This window comes from Lepeophtheirus salmonis, chromosome 10, assembly GCF_016086655.4.
Source record: "Lepeophtheirus salmonis chromosome 10, UVic_Lsal_1.4, whole genome shotgun sequence".
Lineage (NCBI taxonomy): Eukaryota > Metazoa > Arthropoda > Copepoda > Siphonostomatoida > Caligidae > Lepeophtheirus > Lepeophtheirus salmonis.
The window spans coordinates 14,000,567-14,020,911 of NC_052140.2; the positions used below are offsets into that span (position 1 = coordinate 14,000,567).

The 20,345-nt window shown below is 30.6% G+C and overlaps 1 protein-coding gene across 2 annotated transcripts in view; it reads right to left on the reverse strand.

The window, feature by feature from the left end:
- LOC121125643 (popeye domain-containing protein 3) overlaps window positions 1–20,345 on the reverse strand; it is a 110,134-nt gene that overhangs the window by 36,070 nt on the left and 53,719 nt on the right. For both annotated transcript variants that reach the window (XM_040720834.2, XM_040720836.2), the window contains exon 3: window positions 9,188–9,345. In XM_040720834.2, coding sequence (XP_040576768.1) covers window positions 9,188–9,345 — 158 coding nt within the window. The remainder of the gene's footprint in view (window positions 1–9,187; window positions 9,346–20,345) is intronic.

Sequence of the window (20,345 nt, forward strand, 5' to 3'; positions counted from 1 at the left end):
CCATAGAGATACTATATATAGATTGATGATTTAAAAAAATAGTTGACGCTATCAAAAAGTAAGAAACACTTTTTCAAAACATTTGAATTGTAATATTTAGGTGTGTTAAAAACATAGAGGGCGCTTCAAATATTTATATTTCTTTACATATCTATTGTTTTTATAACAATTTATTACCATAATTTATGCATTTAGAAATGTAAAGAAGTTATTAAAGTTTTTTAAACAGATTATTTTATGAAGAATATTAATATTTATTCCATTTTTTATATTTAAATAATCATAACTTTATTTAGTTTTTTTATTATATACATAATATTAACCATGGATTTAGGATGTTATAGTTACTATAGTTCAATTTAAGAATGAGTTATTATTGATTCTTAAATTGAATAAGGTTCGCGAGTATACTCCGAACATTGAACTCTTGAATCTTCTTGCTCTCACATTTAAAAATAGAAATAGTTTTATGCCTGCATATAATTTTGCAATAGATTTAATTAGGGTGAATATATGGTTTGATTCTGGAAATGAATCCAAGAAATAATCATTAAAAGATTGAAAGACATAATTATTTTTCGTACAAACAATATTTTTTACAATAATACTTGTAAAAGATTGTTGGAGGTTTTAAGCAAGAAAAACCATGATAGGCAATTTAATTCACGCCGGGAGGATCCCTTAGACATCATGGATGCCTTAAGCGTTATCAATAGCAAATATTTGTTAGGTAATACAAGAACCGATAATAATTCAACGTTCAGCGTGTCGTTTTCTTTATTGTATCACGCAACTTTTCCTCCAAAATTAAGAAAAAAAAAAAAAGGCCAGAAATCATCCAAATAGGTAAGGATATAAGTCAATCATACCAAGGACTATTTATCTCTTTAGTATTTCAAGATTATAATTGTCCGTTGAAATCTAAACACGTACTAATTCAATAAATAATGAGAGGTTGCGTGATTGAAATTAATTCAAATTTCGATGTATTAAAGCATAAACATTTAGTTACAAAACAAAGCAAACTTAAGCTCTCTAGCTTACGGACAGGTAGAGAAAATAACACTTGAACGTGATCAACCAATTTCCATCCACGTACTTCAAGAAGTTGGGCGTCTCCAACCGGAGGATTTAAAGAAAACAGCCCTGCCCAATCCCTTCAATTCCATGAGAGCCTATCCAAGAGATCTCGGAATTTCATGCCAGATAGTCAACAGAGCCATCAAAAAAGAGGTTGGAAAGAGCCTTGTTAGGTTGAAAAGGCATCTTCTGACACCAATTTTGGACTTCAACCTATCTCCTCCGACAAAAGTTTCTTTTCAATAAGTCTTTTGAGTCCTTTTGAACTCTTTTTTGACACTTTTGGCACCCTTCATCCTTGATGACCCCTTCGAATACACCTATTGGGTGTTTGTCGAAGGGAAGGCCTGTAGTATATGTCATCCAAACACCTAGGCCCTCAAACCCACTGTCAGCCAGCCCATTCACTCCATGACAAAGGACCAAGTCTGGAGCGGGTACCAAGTCTTCTGCCGCTGCCTGGAAGCCATCATTGCCGCTAATTCATGATTAAGAGAGCTTGGACACAGATTTATTTATAACATTAATTTTATTGAAATTCTACTTTTAATTAATAAATTATATCTTGTTGTAGTTTAAAGTTCAAATTGTTCAGATTTAAAAAAAACACTCGGTATATACTTATATTTAAAAATATATCAATCCTATTTGATATTGTATTATTTTATTAATACTGTAGCTATAGATTCTATTTTTATATGACAGCCAAAATTTCTTCAATTAATAATAAAATGGCCAGAATATAATACTTACATATTATTATATACAACGAGGGATCAACAATAAATTGCATTCCTTTCCTTAAGGAAACAAATCAAAAGGATAGTATAACTTCTTAATTTGTTTATTTTCTAAAATAATAAATTATGAAATAGCCATGACGTATCTGGTGAGACGAGATAATTGACAAATGACAACAAAATATATAGGATATTTATGTGGTAGAGAGGTAACACAGTGTCAGAACACTGATTGGGGAGGAAAGCCGAAATATCAACAGCCGATCATACAATACAATATAAATAACACAGTCAGTTATATCAGAAAATAACCCTCATTAATTTTTTGAAGTGGAATACCTTTAAAAACGTTCTGAGTTACCAAACATGGTCAAAGAAATAAACTCCATACTAATTTCTTTCAAACAAGTGTGGAAATGGAGAAGGTAAACTAATGTCTTCGAAGATATTTTGTAATATTTCTTTTTTTTTACTTTTTGATTGACATAAAAAAATACAATTTCCTGTAATTTTCCTTGACATATTGAACACTTTTTTTACATTTTATGTAATATATTCAAATATTTTACGTAATGATGGTATTCATGGGTTATACTGAATAAATTTTATTCTATATACTTACATATATGGCAATGTACAAACAAGAATATAGAGTGGAATAAATGAATAATTGATCTCTTTCCTATTTTGTACGTTAATAAAGATTTTCTATGAGAGCGATATATGGAGACCGGCTAGGCCACTCCATAACCTTGATGTGTTTTTTCTTGAGCCACTCCTTTGTTGTTTTAGCCGTATGCTTTCGGCCAATGTCAGGCTGACGGACCCATAATATGACTCACTTTCTTTGTCCTTCCCTTAGAGAAGGATGTTGTCGCCCAAAATATATTTTCTTCGACGTGTTGAAGTCGTCCTTTCCTCATAGCCAGGAAACCACAAAAATATGCCCTCTTCTAGGATTAAAGAATCATGTACCGAGTGGAAACTTGAAACTTACACACTTAGAATAAAAAAAGAAAACAGCAAATTCTTTAATCAGACAATTAACAAAAATCTTTATTTGTATGTTTCTGAAACATAGCCAATGTCAAATTGATTTATTCTATTCGGCCGTCATTGGCTTCATAGATGGCACCAAGCCTCTTGCAAAAACAGTGGCAAGTATTCCATAGACCTTCCAACAGGATGGTGCCCCCTCCTACACATCCAAAGAAATGCAGCGGTGGTTTAATGCCAATTTGAGTGGCTTCTGGGACAAGACCGTCTGACCCCCTCTAGCCCCGATCTAAGCGTTATAAATCACTTCATATGTTCCATTCTTGAGAGAAGAGCCTGTGTGATCCCCCCTCCCCCAGCAAGAATTTGGATGACCCGAAGATCAAACTGGTGGCTGCCTAGGACTCCCTTCCCGTGGAAATGGTATGTGCAGCATGGAAGTACTTTCCAGAGAGACTTGGGGCTGTGGTCAAGGCTATGGGTGACCGTTTGGAATGAAAATTATGTCTATAATTATATGTAAATGATTTAATTAGGACTTTAATGAACATTTAACAGAACTATCTGCCGACCCTGTATGTTAGAGCAATCAAACTATTGAATCATCAAAAAATTCAAACGCACCTACTTCCCAGAATATCAGGGACCTTTTTTAATATCCAAAAATACACCCCGGTCCTCAGGTTGAACAAGGGAATTGATGGGCACCAATGCAGTTTAAACTCCACTCCCACCGTTTGCATTTGCCTCCCGGTTGAGAATCGCTAAAGACTTAAATAAAAACTAAATCCCAGTGTGTGTAAAATAGTAATAGTATCAGTCGCCAGCCTGATTATTCTGGAGGAAGTTTATTATTTATTTTTTCTTATTCGATGGTCCTGTCATATCATTGCTCAAATTACAACCCATCAGAGAACAAAAATATCTTAATAAATTAAGAAAGAGGCTCTCCTTAAGTACTTTTGTTTATGTCTGTAAGTAGTAAAAAAATATCAACTTAAAAAAAAATAACGTCATGAATAGAAAAAAAGTAAATGACGTCAATAATCGACAATGTAATTTACATAGTTACGACTTTTTTCAGTTCCTTAATATCATTATATTTGTTTTTTTCTAAAAAGCCAAAGTTAATAGAAATAAAATGTTATACTATTAGGTGTTTACGCCTGATGTTCGACTACCACCACTCTTTGTAATAGTGACGTCATAAATTATGATTGGTTGCGTGTTTTGTCAAAATCTGTCTGGCATGCGGTACAGTCCATCAAATAGAAAATTATAGCAAGACCCATAGCATGATGGTCTCACCTTGTATTTCTATTATTCTGGTAATAAACTATGTTTTATTTAAAGAATATTTGCGTTTATATAGAAACAGAATTATACATAATAGTTTCAATTTGATATACTCTAATAAAACCTATTATTCATAACAAAAATTATGGTTATCGAAAAAAAACACATTTAAAACTACAATATAATACACAAACAAAATAGAATAACATATACTCTAATATAGAACATTATTCATTAATGTGCCTTTTAATATAGGCGAGTAATAAATTGTAGAGCTTTTGCATGTCACCCTCACATCTGCGGAAAATATTTTATCAAATTCGATGCATAATTCCACCATGCCCTATTGGAAGTTGAGATCTTCAATGAAAGTGCAGTGTACCTTGCAGCAACCTGTATGGATCTTCTATCGATCACACTGTTAGCATAGTATTCTGTAATGTTCTGCATAATAAACGACTGATAGTCACTAATAGACTCGTATATTGCCTTTTCTTCTTTATTTTAATACCTACTTGCAGCACTAATGATTAAAAACTCTTCAATGAGGGAATTATGCAGTTTCTCAATTTCATTTTTATAATTATTTGACACGCATCGGGAGATATTTTTGATGTATGGCCCGGATTTACTGATGTATACCTTGATCATTTATTCTAAATATGGAATATTTCAAATTGGATCTTGTAATTACGGAGACATTTAATATATTTGATAGATAAATATCAAGAATTTGATCATTATTTGCCTAAAGACCCTGCTTAAAAGAGATATATTGCTCTTTTGAAAATGATGTGCACGTTTAATGATGTTTTAATTATGTGAGGCTTGGGTCTTTCTGACCTATTCTGAATAATTATTAGTAGTTTTTTATAAGTTATCATATTCTTAACCCATCCTAAGTATTCATGAAAACGCTGCTGGGTAAGGTACATCCATGAAACACATTACTTCCTAGAAATGATTTATTTCATCATAAATTCTAATTAATTCATGTGTTTTAAGAATTATGATTTTTAACATAAAAAAGTATAATTTTTTTTTCTTTAAATTTTAAATATTCTATTTTCCGTTAAAGAAATATTTAAAAAAATATTCAATTATGGGAAATAAAAATATCTTGAATCTATGTAGTAAATTGTGATGCAATTGGTCGTTAAGGGTTAAACATAGTGTTTTGGAAAGCATAAGTTCTTATTTATAGTAAGAATTTCTTTACTAGCATAATGAGTATTTAATTTAATGATTTAATCATTAAATTAAAAAATAGAATAAAATACTATATAATAGTTGATTTTTTTTATTTCAGATATATTTTAACTACATGTGTTGTTGGTATACATTTTTGTAGGGTTGAGTTTATCTTGGGATGAACTTTCCTTATGATGAACTTATTTCGGGATGAAATTACCTCGTGATGAGCTTGTCTTGGGAATAAAAAAGTGAAGTGCGGTAAACTTTACATATACAATTATTTTCTTTCATTTGAAGATTACACAAGATGATCAAAAAATCCAAATTCTTTTAAAGTGTTTCGTTTGAAAATAATAACATCAGGGTTTTTTTTAAAAATTATTTAAAGCCAAAGGAATTCATTTAAAGGGAGAATAGTATTAGTGAACTAACTCAAATATATTTTGCCCTTGGATCAAAATGAGGGGTTTCTGATTGTTTTTAACTCAAGAAACATAAAAAGGATGGTTGTAACTAAAAAATTCCGCTTTTTAACCTTATATTATGATACAAAAAATACATTTACATAATTTAATTTGTATTTTCCTCTTAAAAGATATTAAATATCAAAAAAAAAAAAATGTAGTTTCAATATACATGTTTTCAGATTCAAAGGGTATTTTAATTATTTATGTATCTTGTTCTGAGTGGAAGAAAATGTCTTGTTAGTCAAAAAAAAAAAAAAAAAAAAAAAATCTTTCTTACAAAACCTAAATAATTCATCATTTTTGATCACAATGGAAAATAAAAGTTTGACATATACCAAAGACATACAACTTCACAAAAGAAAAAAAACAGTATCTTAAAAAATAAATTTTTTAAAAGTTATATCAGATTTGTCGTTTTAATATATATTAAACAGTAAACACCCCCAGATATAAACTATATTTCTTATTTCTTTAAATTTACATTTTATGGCTAGTACTTTTGAGTGCAATCACGAAATAATAAATCAATTGCGACGAAATTCTTTATTCATCTTAATAATGCCTTGATTAATATTTATGAATTTGATTCCAAGGTTCAGTAATTTAATAAATTGTTTCGGTTGAAAGTCGTTCCTTTTGATTTTTTGAATTCTTCATTAAAATGTATATAGAAATTTTAAAATTAATTTTTTGGATGATGTGAATATTATTTTAAAATTTTTTTTCAATATGAACCACAAAAATGGATCATATTGATATTATATTATTATTATATATATTGGTATTATTTTACATAACATATACAAACACCCAATGTTTGATTAACAAATTGCGATACATTAATGATTATTTCATTAAAATGTATATAGAAATTTTAAAATTAATATTTTTGGATGATGTGAATATTATTTTAAAATAAAGAGTTATTTTATGCCAATATGTTACATCTATTTTTAGTACTTTAATTCATATTTATGAGCTTCAAATAGATGGAATAGTAAAAAATGAACAAAAACTTAAATGACGTAATAACAAAAGTGATTGTTCAATGGTTTATTATGTAATTATAAACAGCATAATGAACAAGAAAATGCGGTACTTTCATGATTTTATTACAATGATATACTATTTTGTTTAATGTAAGAGGAATGAAAAATATCTTATCAAGTATAAGTACGATATATAAAAGTTTTTAAATTCAAGCATTATACTTAATACTTCTACATTTAGGGAAAAATACGGCTTCTTTTTTTCAAGGATAAGAGCAAACTATTTCCATAATATGAAAACTCTTTACACTTAATTTGGTTTAAAAAAACAGAAGAGTCAGTTTGTATATATACACTCCGTTTTAACATATTTTAATCCCATCTCAAGGAGCATATCTTTATAAGTTGTAAAAAATATGACATTAGACGTTTCTTAAATTTTTCATTAAAATTAATTCAATTTTACCTTTGAGCGATAATTTTCGTGGTTGCAAAGTTCCCAAGCTGTTATAATTATTTTTTAATTCCTGATGAAGGACACCTAAGTATAAAGTGCGTGCAACTTTCAGTAAAATTAAGGAGCGAAATTGGAGTAATTCTGAATTACTTCCCATACATAATTATAACCTTTCTCATCATCACCTGTATATTATATGGTTTATGATGGAAAAAATGTATTTCTGCCAATGAGAGGATAGCCTTCAGCAGTTTAAATAACATAAGTGTAGTGAAGATATTGCAAAATTATAATGAAACATATGGATTTAAAAAAATTACACAAAAAGATGGCAGGAAGTCATTATTCAGAGAGAGACAGATGCTAACATCAGGAAAATTTATTAAAGAATGAACAAAAAAGAAAAACGGGGTTCTCCCCATTCCCAGTGTTATGTGTATGATTTATTTAGAACATTTTGAGTATTTTTTTACCTTCCATTTCATATGATATTAATCCCATGTACTTTGCAATTGAATGTATGGTTGAGGGGAGGTCAATTCAGTTTACAGGATTAGCAAGGACTCTTTGATGGCAGCCACAGAGGCTTGTGTGTAAAATATTTCCAAAAACGCTGTGTATTAGCGAGTAATCAGGGACTTTTGTAGAGAAAAACTACTTTTAATGATTAGAAAAGGAAAAACCATTTAGTACTGTTCTCATTTTATGTTAGATTAAACTATTAATGAAACTACCTTTCTGGTATATAAAGTTCTTTAATTCATATTAAAGTTATATAATATATACATATAAATAGATAAAACTAAAATGGATGGAACGACGTTGCTCAATGGATAACACGCTTAGGAGAAATAATTTTCAGGAACTGAATGTGCATTGGCTCGCACTCCGTTTTGTTCTAAGAGAAGATAATATACATTAAATATATGGACTTCAAAGAAGATTCTTTGGTCAGATGGAGTAAATATAATACTATAATGTTTACTTATACTTAATCAGTGTAACTCCATCTGACCATTTAAAAAGAAAAAATATACATAGCTCCTAATTAATTTAACATGCTTCTGATGTGAAGAAAAAATATTTAAATCAATATAACCATAGGTCTTGCTCTCACTTTTTCCACATGCTCAACTAAAGTCGGATCTTTTGTGATGAAAACACTCCAACAAGTTTTTCAGATCAAGGTCAAAAACAATGACTGAGTTACTAGCAGCATCTCATGTGATGAAAATACCTTGTTTTCTGAGAAAGTTAAAAAAATAGAAACCAAAAATTAAACAATTTAATGAATTTTTGACAATTAAAAGAATATTTTGAAGAAAAACAGCTTCGCTATCATGAAATAAAATCAGCTACAATCAGCTGTGACAAGAGAGGAAGGAGAAATATTAACAAAAATTTCTCACGATGTGGATTTTATCACTATGAATGTCTCTGAAGAGCCGTTTCCAATATTTGCTCCTAACAAAGGCAATAATATTAAATGGGAATACAATTTAAAACCTGTAAAAAAGTATTATTAAATTCTGCGATGCCGGCTATAATCTGGTAATAATTTATTTGTTTTGATGGGGCTCTAATTCAAAAACCCTGTACAAATTGAAACCAAAAAAATGAATGGGATGTGTAATTTGAAAGGAAATAAATGACATGCAATAATTGGAAAATTGAAAAATTAGTTATCTAATTTTTATACAAATTACTATAATACAAATATTTTGTGGCAGATTATAAATTTCAAATGCCCCAGTCATATTTTTCATAGTATATAATAACCATATTAAATCAAAATGAATTGATAATAATAATTAATCGTTGCTATTTAGAAAATACCAATGTTGTCATTAAGTAGTCCATGCTATGACAAATAAATTGCAGCTTGTACAGACATCCCAACTTGTACGCAACATATATAAGTAATTACATAGTGGCAATCATAAATAAGTTTAGAAATTAGGATCTTACCTTCCTGACAAAACCAATGATAAAGAGTCCACTCTTGTAACTTTTTCCGTCACAAGCTCTTCTCCGGGAGTCAAGCTCACGATTCCTCGCATACATTTTAAGATGTTATGAAATTGTTTTGCACTGAGTCGGAGAGGCTTAAATAGTTTGACGTAGACCTTTAAAAAAACAAAAGCAGAAATTGAGAGCATTGATATAAAATTATTAATAAGTTTATTCATTCATTTAGTTGAGGTATTAATTTTGATAATTTTTGTAGCCTCCTGCTACTGCCTACCAACAACTCAAACGATGTTGTAAAAAAAAAACTTTTATAAAAATTATAGATATATATGTCAGATAGGAAATATAAATCCATTATAAAAATATTTTTTTATCCTTTAATTAACAATTTACGGTTCTAGGTAATTTTGTTGACAATCTTTCAACCTTAAATTTTTCCTCATTTTTTATTTATTTTTAATGTTCCTTTAATTGGTCAGATGGAGTTACACTGATTAAGTATAAGTATATATTATATGTAGGAATCTTCTTTGAAGTCCATATACATAATGTGTATGTCTTTCTCTAGGAGCGACCGGGGCACGAACCTACGCACATTGAGTCCAATTGAATACTTTCTCCAGAGTGCGTTGTCCATTGAGCTACATCTTGCAGATTTTGCTGCATAACATATTCGCCACCTATATATATATATATATTTAGGCTCAAATTTTACCTTCAGTGGTTAACATCAAAAGATTCCTTTCTTTACATCGATGGAGTATCCTACATTCCGGATCCGTGACTCCTTTGGTCTTAAAACACTATTGCTACTTTATTTCTCTTATTCTTTTTTTTTTTCTTCTTCTTCAGATTTAGGTTAATGTAAAAAAAAAATCCGATTTTTAATATTATAAATAGTCCACACAACTAACTAATTAATATTACTTTTCCTTAAATTTTAAAAATAAAATTAAGGGTGATACATAATTAAGTTAAAGCTCAAAATTGAGAGTATACATGTAATTAAATTAAAGTTAAAAATAGGAAAACTGAGCTGGCTCACACTTTTGAGTCGAGGGATAAACTCCAACACGCCCAACATATTTCTTCTGGTTTCATTATGAGGTCATTGAGTGCATTAACACATGAATGGCGTATATGACAAGCCATCCTCTCAAGGACGCCCCCAAAATATAAATCCAAAGGATTTATATCTGGTAGTGAAGGGGCCACATCTCCTTTGGCCAAAAATTTCCAAATTATTCAGTTGTCAATCTAGGGCTTGACAACATCATTGTATCTGGATGTAGGCATTGGAGTCAATTATTGTACCATTAACACGAAAAATGTAGGGTGGCAAGACTTTACCGTATTATGAGATGACACCCAAAATCACATCTGAGTCTGAAAACATGGTTTGACTAAGTTCTTCCGCTTACTCAGTTGAGGTAGCATTCCAACTGTTGTCTCTTGGACGTTCTAAACCAGAGGTCCTCTAACTTTACTTCACTTTTTTATTCAATTTTTTTAGAATAAAATTGAGTAAATTAAATTTTATATACTAAATTTTGTATGCAAAATAATTCATGAATACATAGTTTTTCAAAAAAAAATTTTTTTTTTTTTTTTTGAAACGAGGCTATAGTTTTTCTTTCTGCATCCTCCATTGAGTAGCATTTCAATTGTTTTTTTAGGGACGTTCTAGACCAGAAGTACGCTCTACTTCTTTTTTCAATTTAAACCAAATTGTATTTTGATGTTTCTTTGAAAAAAAAATCCATAACTATTCACAAAAAATTCAAAAATTAAATTTCAATTTTTTTGGGTATAACATTCGAAAATTAAATTTCATTAATTTAAAAAAAAAAATCAAAAATCCCTAGCTATTGATCAAAAATTAATTTTTGTTGAAAAAAAATTCAAATATTAAATTTTATATACAAAAAAAATCAAAAATCCATGGCTTTATTTATAAAAGTAATTTTATTTTAGTGCGGGCTACAACCCCTCAAGCCCACCCCCTGAGGACGCCCCTGTAGTTGCGTTTTGTTTATTTAGATACACAAAGAAGTAGTATTTCCATTACCCCCAAAAAATTTAAATTAACCCAATTTTGGGTAATTTACCCCTGTTCCCTGACAACTATTCTAGAGAGTCCCTTTCCTTACTCCAACAATTTCCACTAATTTCACGTAAGATAAACCCACATCGGCTTATAGGACTTGTAGATCAACTATTCGTTGCCTTTGGTGTTGTTGCTTCTACATATGTAGAGGAACTGCCATTTGTTATGCCTCTTTTGCAAGCATGTAATCTAAGGATTTCAATGACGTCATTGTATTAGAAGAGTATGAACCATTTTAGGTATAAAAACGTAATAACTTAACGGGGAATTTTCTTCGAGCTACCCTGTATACCTGAGATGCAACAGTAATGACTAAAGGTAAAACACTCATCTATAATTTAAAAACATGAAAAGGTGGCAAAAGTGTATACAGTGAGGGTACAAAATTATACCTCATTGCTCCTCAAAAAATTTATTCAACTCCATTCGATTACTTTTGTGTCACTTTTAATATGATTTTTTATATTTAAAAATCAATCCATGCATGTTTGCATGGTATGGGATTCGACATGCCATTTTAAAATATTTTATTCTTTTTTCAATTGAAAAGGATTTTATTACAAAGGACAAAAACTACTTCATGTCGTAAAGCAGTTGTAAATATATTATGAAAAGTCACTCTAAAAAAGCGAAGGAAACGCCTTTATAAATTGTGTCATGAAAAACTGTTGAAAATTAGAGTTGATAAAGTAAGACAAAATACCTACTTTACTTTAGTACTCCTGGGTCAACTCAACTCCCAGTCTCCTCTAGTATGCCCCAAATGTACTTTCTATATGAATAAATTAAGCAGATTTATTATTAATTACGATTTAATTCTACGATTAAATTGCTGAAACATTTACAGGGTGATACTTGGAACCATTCTATTTCTGTTGTTATTTTATATATATTTCATAAATAATATAATTATTAGGTTGGGAAAAAAGTAAAATTGTAATTCCTGCCTTTTTTGAAAATAAGTCTATTTTATACATTATTGGTCACATCGAATCATACGAGAAAGCTGTGTGAAGGTAGTAGTGTATTCTACTAACTTTTTTAGTACAATAATGTACTTGGCTGGTTCAGTAGTGAATTATCGTGCATCGAGTTTCCATTTTTACTACCTGAAAGGGAAAACTGCGTCGAAAGCGGCCAAAACATTTACAATGGAAAAAGTGCCGAGAGTCTTTCTGTTTGTGTTGCACAACAGTGTTTCGAGCGATTTTTTTATTCCCTCCTCCCTCTCAATTCTGTCCTCTACTGAAAACAACTCCACCATTGAAAATGGCAATCAATCAACAACTGCCAAAATTAGTTAAATAGGAGAGGAATCATTTTACATCAAGACAACGCTAGGCTGTACACATGTTTGATGAGGCACCAAAAGCTCCAGGAGATCGGATGGGAAGTTCTCATGCATTCATACTAGAGCCCGGGCCTAGCACCAAGTGACAACTGCCTGTTCTTGCCTACACCAACCACACTTGAGGGTACAAATTTTGCCTCAATAGAGGCCTGTGAAAATTAGTTATCCAAGTTTTTGCCAATAGGGACAAAGTTTTCTAGGAGAAGGGCAGTTTAAGCTGGTTTGGGAAAACGCCTAAACATCGAGCCCAAACAATGGTCGTTGCCGTCTGGTTTGAAGTTGGCAACCAGTTTTCAAACAAAACAAAGTATATTTGGTAAATGAGAAATACTAGTGTGTGATTATTATAAATGGTTATGAAATAGGGGAAAAACAAAAGGGCAAAATTTTATGGCATCACCCTGTAAAACAAATCAGTATGCAATGCGTATTAATACTTAATTCCTGATGAACAAGGGTATATTGATATTATTCGGTTATGATATCGATGGAATTATAGAGTTGAATGCTCAACCAAAAGTATTTTTGGAATAAGATGGATAAAAAAAATGATATTCTCATCAATCGTTTCTGGTACCTTCCATTTTTGATTGTATATAATAACATAAATCCTGGTAATAATATGTTTGAAGTATAATATCTACAGATGTTTATATATATGTTCTTACAAATGCCTAGCTTCATACCATATGCACTGAAATTGAAAGATCAATCAATTTAAAAATATATAAAAAACTAATAAAATATGGTGGTTTTCAAACTTTTATATTGTATTTTCTCAATATTGGATGATTGCATAAAAAAATAAAGGGAGTAGTGAAAAAAGACATCATCATTTTTCCAATTTGTGATTTTAGTATTGTATATCTTGCATTCTGTAAGTGCAAATGTTTACACTAGATAACATTATAAAGATGTGATTTTCTACGAAAAAATATTTTTATACCATCTTGATAGTTTGACAAAGTAGTATTTGATTCCACGTCAAAGATGGACAACAGCAACAAGAAAATGCACAATATTTGACAGTTTTTCTTGGAACAAGGTGCAACGCCAGCCAGGTAGCTGAAAATGTAACTGTATTTACCTAAATGAGTTTCAATTTTAGTATAGATAAACATTTTATTCATTAATTTTTCCTAATTCGAAAATTTGGCTGTTATACTAAGGAAGTCGATAGAAGGGTGCGCAGAATACGCAATTCACGTACAGTGTCTACATATTTGTTATCCATTTTTTAATAGGAAGGAGGCATTATTGAGTTATATTATATGATATGTTAATTTGACAGATTTTGTGTCGTTTTATAAAACTATTTTTCCACAATGTTCATTTGACTTCGTTGTAATAAAGTAACTAATTTTACCAAGAAAATACAATCAAAACCTTAATAAAATCTATGTATTTAAATATTTTTAATTAAAACTTTGCAATTTGTTTTTATAATGCAGTACTACAGTTTTAATTTTATAAGCATTATTCTAACTCTGAAGTGTTGATAACATATTGAAACTTTAATTTATTTCTCTTGACCCAATAAAATAATGGATAATTAAAATATCTATATTTTTTAACCAGTAATAATTTATTCTTGTGCTCAATTAATAACAATAAGAAAACAGTAAAAGTATCCAAGTACATAAAAAAATATAAAGACCGTATAATTTTTTCAAGAACAATAAAAGCAAACAAAAAAAAAAACAAAAAAACAACAACTCTAGTTCATTAAATTTTTTAAATAACTTCTTGCAATGTTTAAAGTACATGCATCAATTTACATTTTCTTTGCTTTGATTGTATACCCACTATTATTACTGCATGCAAGTCTACGTCACTTTTTGAAATGGGAACAAAACAATCCTGTCGCTTTATTGGCCACCCAAAGCCCACTTCTAGCTCTTCTGCAAATGTGTTATATATTGGCCGCAGTGATATACATTAATATAGAATGTGAGATGTTGTTTTGCTCTTCCCTACAAAAGTAGCAAAGTTTGGTGTTACTTAAAAAAGCTGACACTACCAGGATTCTAGTAATCACACGGTAAGAAAACCATTTTTCAGAAGGAGTCAGCAATGGGTTCTGAAAACTATTACAGGCTTGTCTTTTAGTTAACTGTATGTTTATCTTCTTTAAAACATTTTTAATCAGTGGTAGGGATGATTCACACCACATTTTTCTCATGGATACAATTTTTAACTTAGAGAGCTGCTGCCTTAAATAAAGCTCTTTAATAAAATCATAAGTATGCTCATGTCGTATCTTCTGCATTTTAGAAAAAAAATTATGCGTCCTTATAGTTAAAAGATTATCCCTGTAATTAAGAAGATCATCCAAGAAAAAAAACAGCATTTTCTGGAGAGAAGCTGGAATTTCTATCAAGGTATATTTTAATGGAGCGTACCCACCCATGACTAGTTCAAGAGTATAAAAAGTACTGTGTTAAGGAGGGAGTACCAATGTTTGAGTTTACATAAATTACTTATTATTGAACGACCCCATAGTTGGAATATTGGAGATTAAAACAATCAGAAGATAGTGTAGAGTTCCAAAAGTCCTCTCTTCTTAAGCATTTCCGAATCCATTCACCCAAAGAAGATTTCCAAAAACTTCTTATATCTATTGCTCCGAGTACGCCTAGGCTTTTGGGAGTAGAGTTTCTTTTTAAAGAGATATTCCGTTTGCATTGAAGGTCTAGGAAGTTCATCAATGTATTATATATCTCTGAGCAGATTTGGATGTCATACATACAAATATACATAGAAGATGATATACCTTTGGAACTATATATGAGTTTCAAATTTGAACTCAGTCCCATCTATGAAAGTTAAGAGATTTAATTAGATTTGTATTTTTATTTATTTGGGAAATAATTTTCTGCTTATTGTAGTCCATTGAATCCTTCCCAATAATAGCTCCAAGCACCTTGATCCTGGATTTCACATGCGGAGAATATATTGAATTGATTTATTTTTAGGCCTGACAAAATCTCGAACCAAAACAGAAGCCTATATATTTGATGGATGATATCGTTAAAACTCTTCCAGCCGCTATGATTTCTGATGTATCATCTACATAAGGATAAATGGATTCACAACCCCTAATCCTTGTTTTTTTTCAATTCTTTGTTATCCCTCATTTGTAAAAATAAGGGATTCGCAGAAAATTTAAAAATAATTGCTGCTATGGGATCTCCTTGCTTGCATCCATTTTCTACCTTCAAAGATATATTGTATATATATGTGTAAAATGTGTCCTGACCCATAGCTTGTATTGGAGTATACACGCATTGTAGCAATACCTCTTTTATGAAGAATCCCCTACATCCCTGGCCTTTCAGTGTTCTTATAACGTGAGTATGCAAGACACAGTCAAAAGCCTTTTTTCAAAGTCAATGGTCAATATAGTACGATTGGTAAAATTATTGGAATCAGTCTGTAAGTTTGCAACTATATCTTCCATTCTCTGACCAGCAATAAATTCTCTCTGGGAATTATGTACTTTATCTTGTAGTGGTTTCTTAAGTCTTTCCACAATTATATATGAAAATACTTTGTACAAAGTGTTTAGAAGTGTGATTGGCATCAAATTCCTAATGCATCTTATATCTTTTCCTTTTTTAGGTAATGTAATGAGTAGACCATCGTTTATATATTATGGAAAGGAACCCATCATCAGTATCTATTCAAATAGTTCCTTTAGAATCGCTGCAAGTTGATCAGCATAAAGTTGATATATTTCAAAACCAAAGCCTGATAAGCCAGGAAATTTACCTTTTTTGCCACACCTTCTTATTGTATCTACAATTCATTCCTTTGAGAAGTGTTTCTCAGTTTCCTGAACAGACAATGGTATGCATTCTGGAGGTTCAACACGAATATAATCGGCAAAGCTGGCATTATTCAATACACACTTTTTGAATTTAATAGCTAACACACAGTCTTGACATCTGTAGAATTCTTAGTAGTATTTAATCACTTCATCAGTGTCAAATTCACTTGTCTCATAACTTGAACTGTGTTTATGATGCGGGAACTATATCCCCTGATAGCATTCTTTTCTAAATTGTTCTATCAATCTTTTCCTAACTTTTGATTTTGTATCACGATAATTATCATTCAAGAGACCAATAATCAATTGCCTACTCCCATTGATCTTCTCCTAGCTTGATAAAATTTATAAGTTTCACTTTATTTTTTGACCGCATTCCTACAGCTGTATTTTATAGCAATTTATTTCCATGCCAACTACATATTCCGAATGGAAAATTAAAATATTTCTTTTCTCAAAAACGGCCATATAATTTTTTTTAAACTCTCAAAATAGATAAATATAGAGTTCAAGGAATATTAAACAGTCTTCAAAAGTCTTGAGAACGATTTCGACAAAAAAAAAAAAGTTATACAAGAGTGTTATTGTTATTTGTAGTGAAAAATTCGTGGCGGGTATTAAAATACCTAGTTCTTCACGTGCTGGAAATTAAATTACTAGTGGTAAAGAGCTTCCTAAAAAGCTCAAACCCATCCCTTATTAAAACACTTATCCAATATATATAGTAATTAGTCGTTTAATTTATCCTATTATATCTGAATCAATAGGTTTCGGGACTTTTAGAGATATTATTTTAAATTTATACTAACCATTACTTACTGGTCTATAACATATATTAGAACTAATAATTGAAGATATTAAAATTTATGATCATTTATCATTAAAATATATTACTTAATCTATTTTTCTTAATTTCTAACTCAAACTGGATTTTTAACCATTTGTAACATTTGACACGTGGCAGTGAAATACATTTCGCAAAAAAAAAATTGTACGGGTATATAGAAAGAAATACCTGGAGACGACAAATGGATTTCGATTGAAAATTCGGCATAGTAAGTCTGAAGTACATAAAAATCCTTAGTCTGCTACAATGAACATCAGCTTTGGTAAAGGATATATTATTCTTTTCTACGTCAAGAAAAGAAAATAATTTGATTGGATCATTTTTGATAATGATATCAGAGACAGTCTTTAATATAATTTCTTTAAATGAATTGATGATTAATGATGATAAGTTTTTAATATGGAGCTACGTATCTCAATGGAAAACACGTTTGGGAAAAAATATTGTCTTGAGCTTAACGTGCATATGTTCGATTCGCAGTCACTTCTAGAAAAGTATATATACATAGTTTATATTGGGTTCGAAAACAATACCTACGTCAGATGAAGTAATTTCAATACTATACTTATACCTAATGAGTGCATCTCTATTCTATCAATTAAATGAAATAGTTTTTGCTCATTTGAGTATCTTATTGCCTTTATCAAGATATAAACTGATCAAGATTTGGTGACGAAACTCAAGAGTCCTTCAAATTAAACTTTTTATTATCATTTCTTTTGGGATAGATGGGTTTGTTACGATCTCTGATCAACGAACGAATTAAACTAGTATGTGCTTTTTTTTGTAGTGAAATTTTGTGTACTTGTTGATTCAAATAATAGAAGAAGTAAAAAGTTCTGAGCGTTTATTTTTATTTTCACAACTTTATTTATTCAGAGAACTTACATATTAAAAAAATTATATATACATAATCATTTTAGTTTAAAATTAATTCCCTAAATCAAAGTCAGACATCTTGAAAAATTGCTATATATAATGTTAGTAATCAATCCATTTTCAACAAAACGTTCCTTTGATAAAATTTGACGGTAAATAAATAAGCAAAACAAAGCCATAAAATACCTAAAAATGCATAAAAACGAAAAGTAGTTGTACAATGTATATATCTTCGACATCCCGGATGCCTCCAGGGACCTTAGTAGACCTATTTCTTGGAAGTGTTTGCTTCAAAACATTCTCATATCCATGAAACTTAATTCTACTATTGCTAACGTCATGCTTTGTGTTACCTAATTTAAAAAAATCACATTGATACAACTTCCATTCATATTTTTAAACCTAAATGGGTGTACTCTTTTACGGTACTCTAATCTTCTTCTTATGTCAACTGGAAATTTGGAGTAAAAACCCGCTTGCTTAATACCAAAGTATGGATTCGATCTTGATAATTCATGCTCTTTAAAACCATGTACATAAGCATACAATATCATGAACGTCAATATGTCTCAGTCCTTCATTAAGAAAGGGTTTTCCATTACTGTCTTCAAATAAAGCAACGAATGTTTCCCCTTAAATCTCTTATCCAAATCAATAAAATTTCTTGCATTGACATTTCTACCCTTTCTTTGTATCACCATCCTAAAAGAAAATATACGAGGAGATGAGCCAGAAGAATTCTTTTTGCTTCCTCGTCTGGTGGTCTAACAGGTTCCCAAAATACACACTCTATAGTAAACAATGATATGCCCTTTACCTTTTTATAAAGAAGTTTTTTAAATAAGTTGTTACAGAACCAATTTCAACGAAAAAACCAAAACACTTTAGTACAGTCCTCTGAAGTTTAGAATGGTTCAAATAAAATTCTCTCTTGATAACGAACACACAGTGATACTGGAGAATGTAGCGAATTTTCTTTTTTTTTACTTCCATTTTGGAACGCTGGAATACACAACTGGCTTCACTGAACAACGTATAATAATGCGTTCTAGTCACTTCCTACATTTAACTTCAATTATCTTGTCTATTGAAAGTGGTTATGATGAATAGCTGAAAGAACATAAGTTGCCACTACGTCATTTCAGTTGTTGTAGTTAGCATAAAAGACCAATAAGGGCCATCCCTTGGACCGAAATTTTTATCAGAACTACATTCTTTTTAGCTTTTTTTTAACCGAACCAACAACACTAATCCGTACACATTCTTAGGCACTTGAGTAATTAAACTTATATTTCGTTAAATTAAACCATAAGCAATTAGTTACGAAAAGAAAAAAGAAAAAAAAGACCTGAGCTCTCTAGCTTACGTACAAGTCGAAAAAATGACACTTGAACATGATCGACGAATTTCCATTCCCGATCTCAATGCAGTTAGGCATCTCTAGAACCACTGTCTACTCCATCAACAAGTTCTGAAACGTTGGAGAGGAAGAAAAGGTTGGTCGAAGAGGCCAAACTGGACCCGTAGAAGTTTCATAAACAGCCCAGGCCAATCTCTTCCAATCCATGTGGCCCCATCCAAGAGATTTCGCCCTGATACCAACCTCCTCGACTCAACCTTTTGGGTACATGTCAAGAGAAGGCATGCATTGTCTGTCATCCAAACATCAAGACTGTCAAGGCAACTGTCTGTCAGTACTGGCACGCCATGACAGATAACTACATCCGCAGCGGGGTTCAGGCCTTCTGCCACCGTCTGTAAGCCATCATTAACGATAAGAGCGGCTAGATTAATGATTAAGAGAGCTCAGACCCACATTTATTTATAGTATTCATTTAGTTCAAATTATATTGTTAATTTCAAATGATATCTTGTTGAAGTTTAAAATTCAAAGTGCTCAGACTTTAATGGGCCACTGAGTAATTATCTCTGAAGAACTATTTACATCAAACTTTAGCTCAGCGGCTTTTTTTTTTTAGAAAGGTTACGAATAAAATTTATAAGAAGCGCTAACATAAATATACTTGTTATTTCAAAAAAAGGCAGCGTTTCAAATAAATTTGCGGGGAATTATTAGTGTACCATCAATATTTAAAAAAATGACTCACATAGAAATAGTAAAAGGATGGAAAGGATTTTATA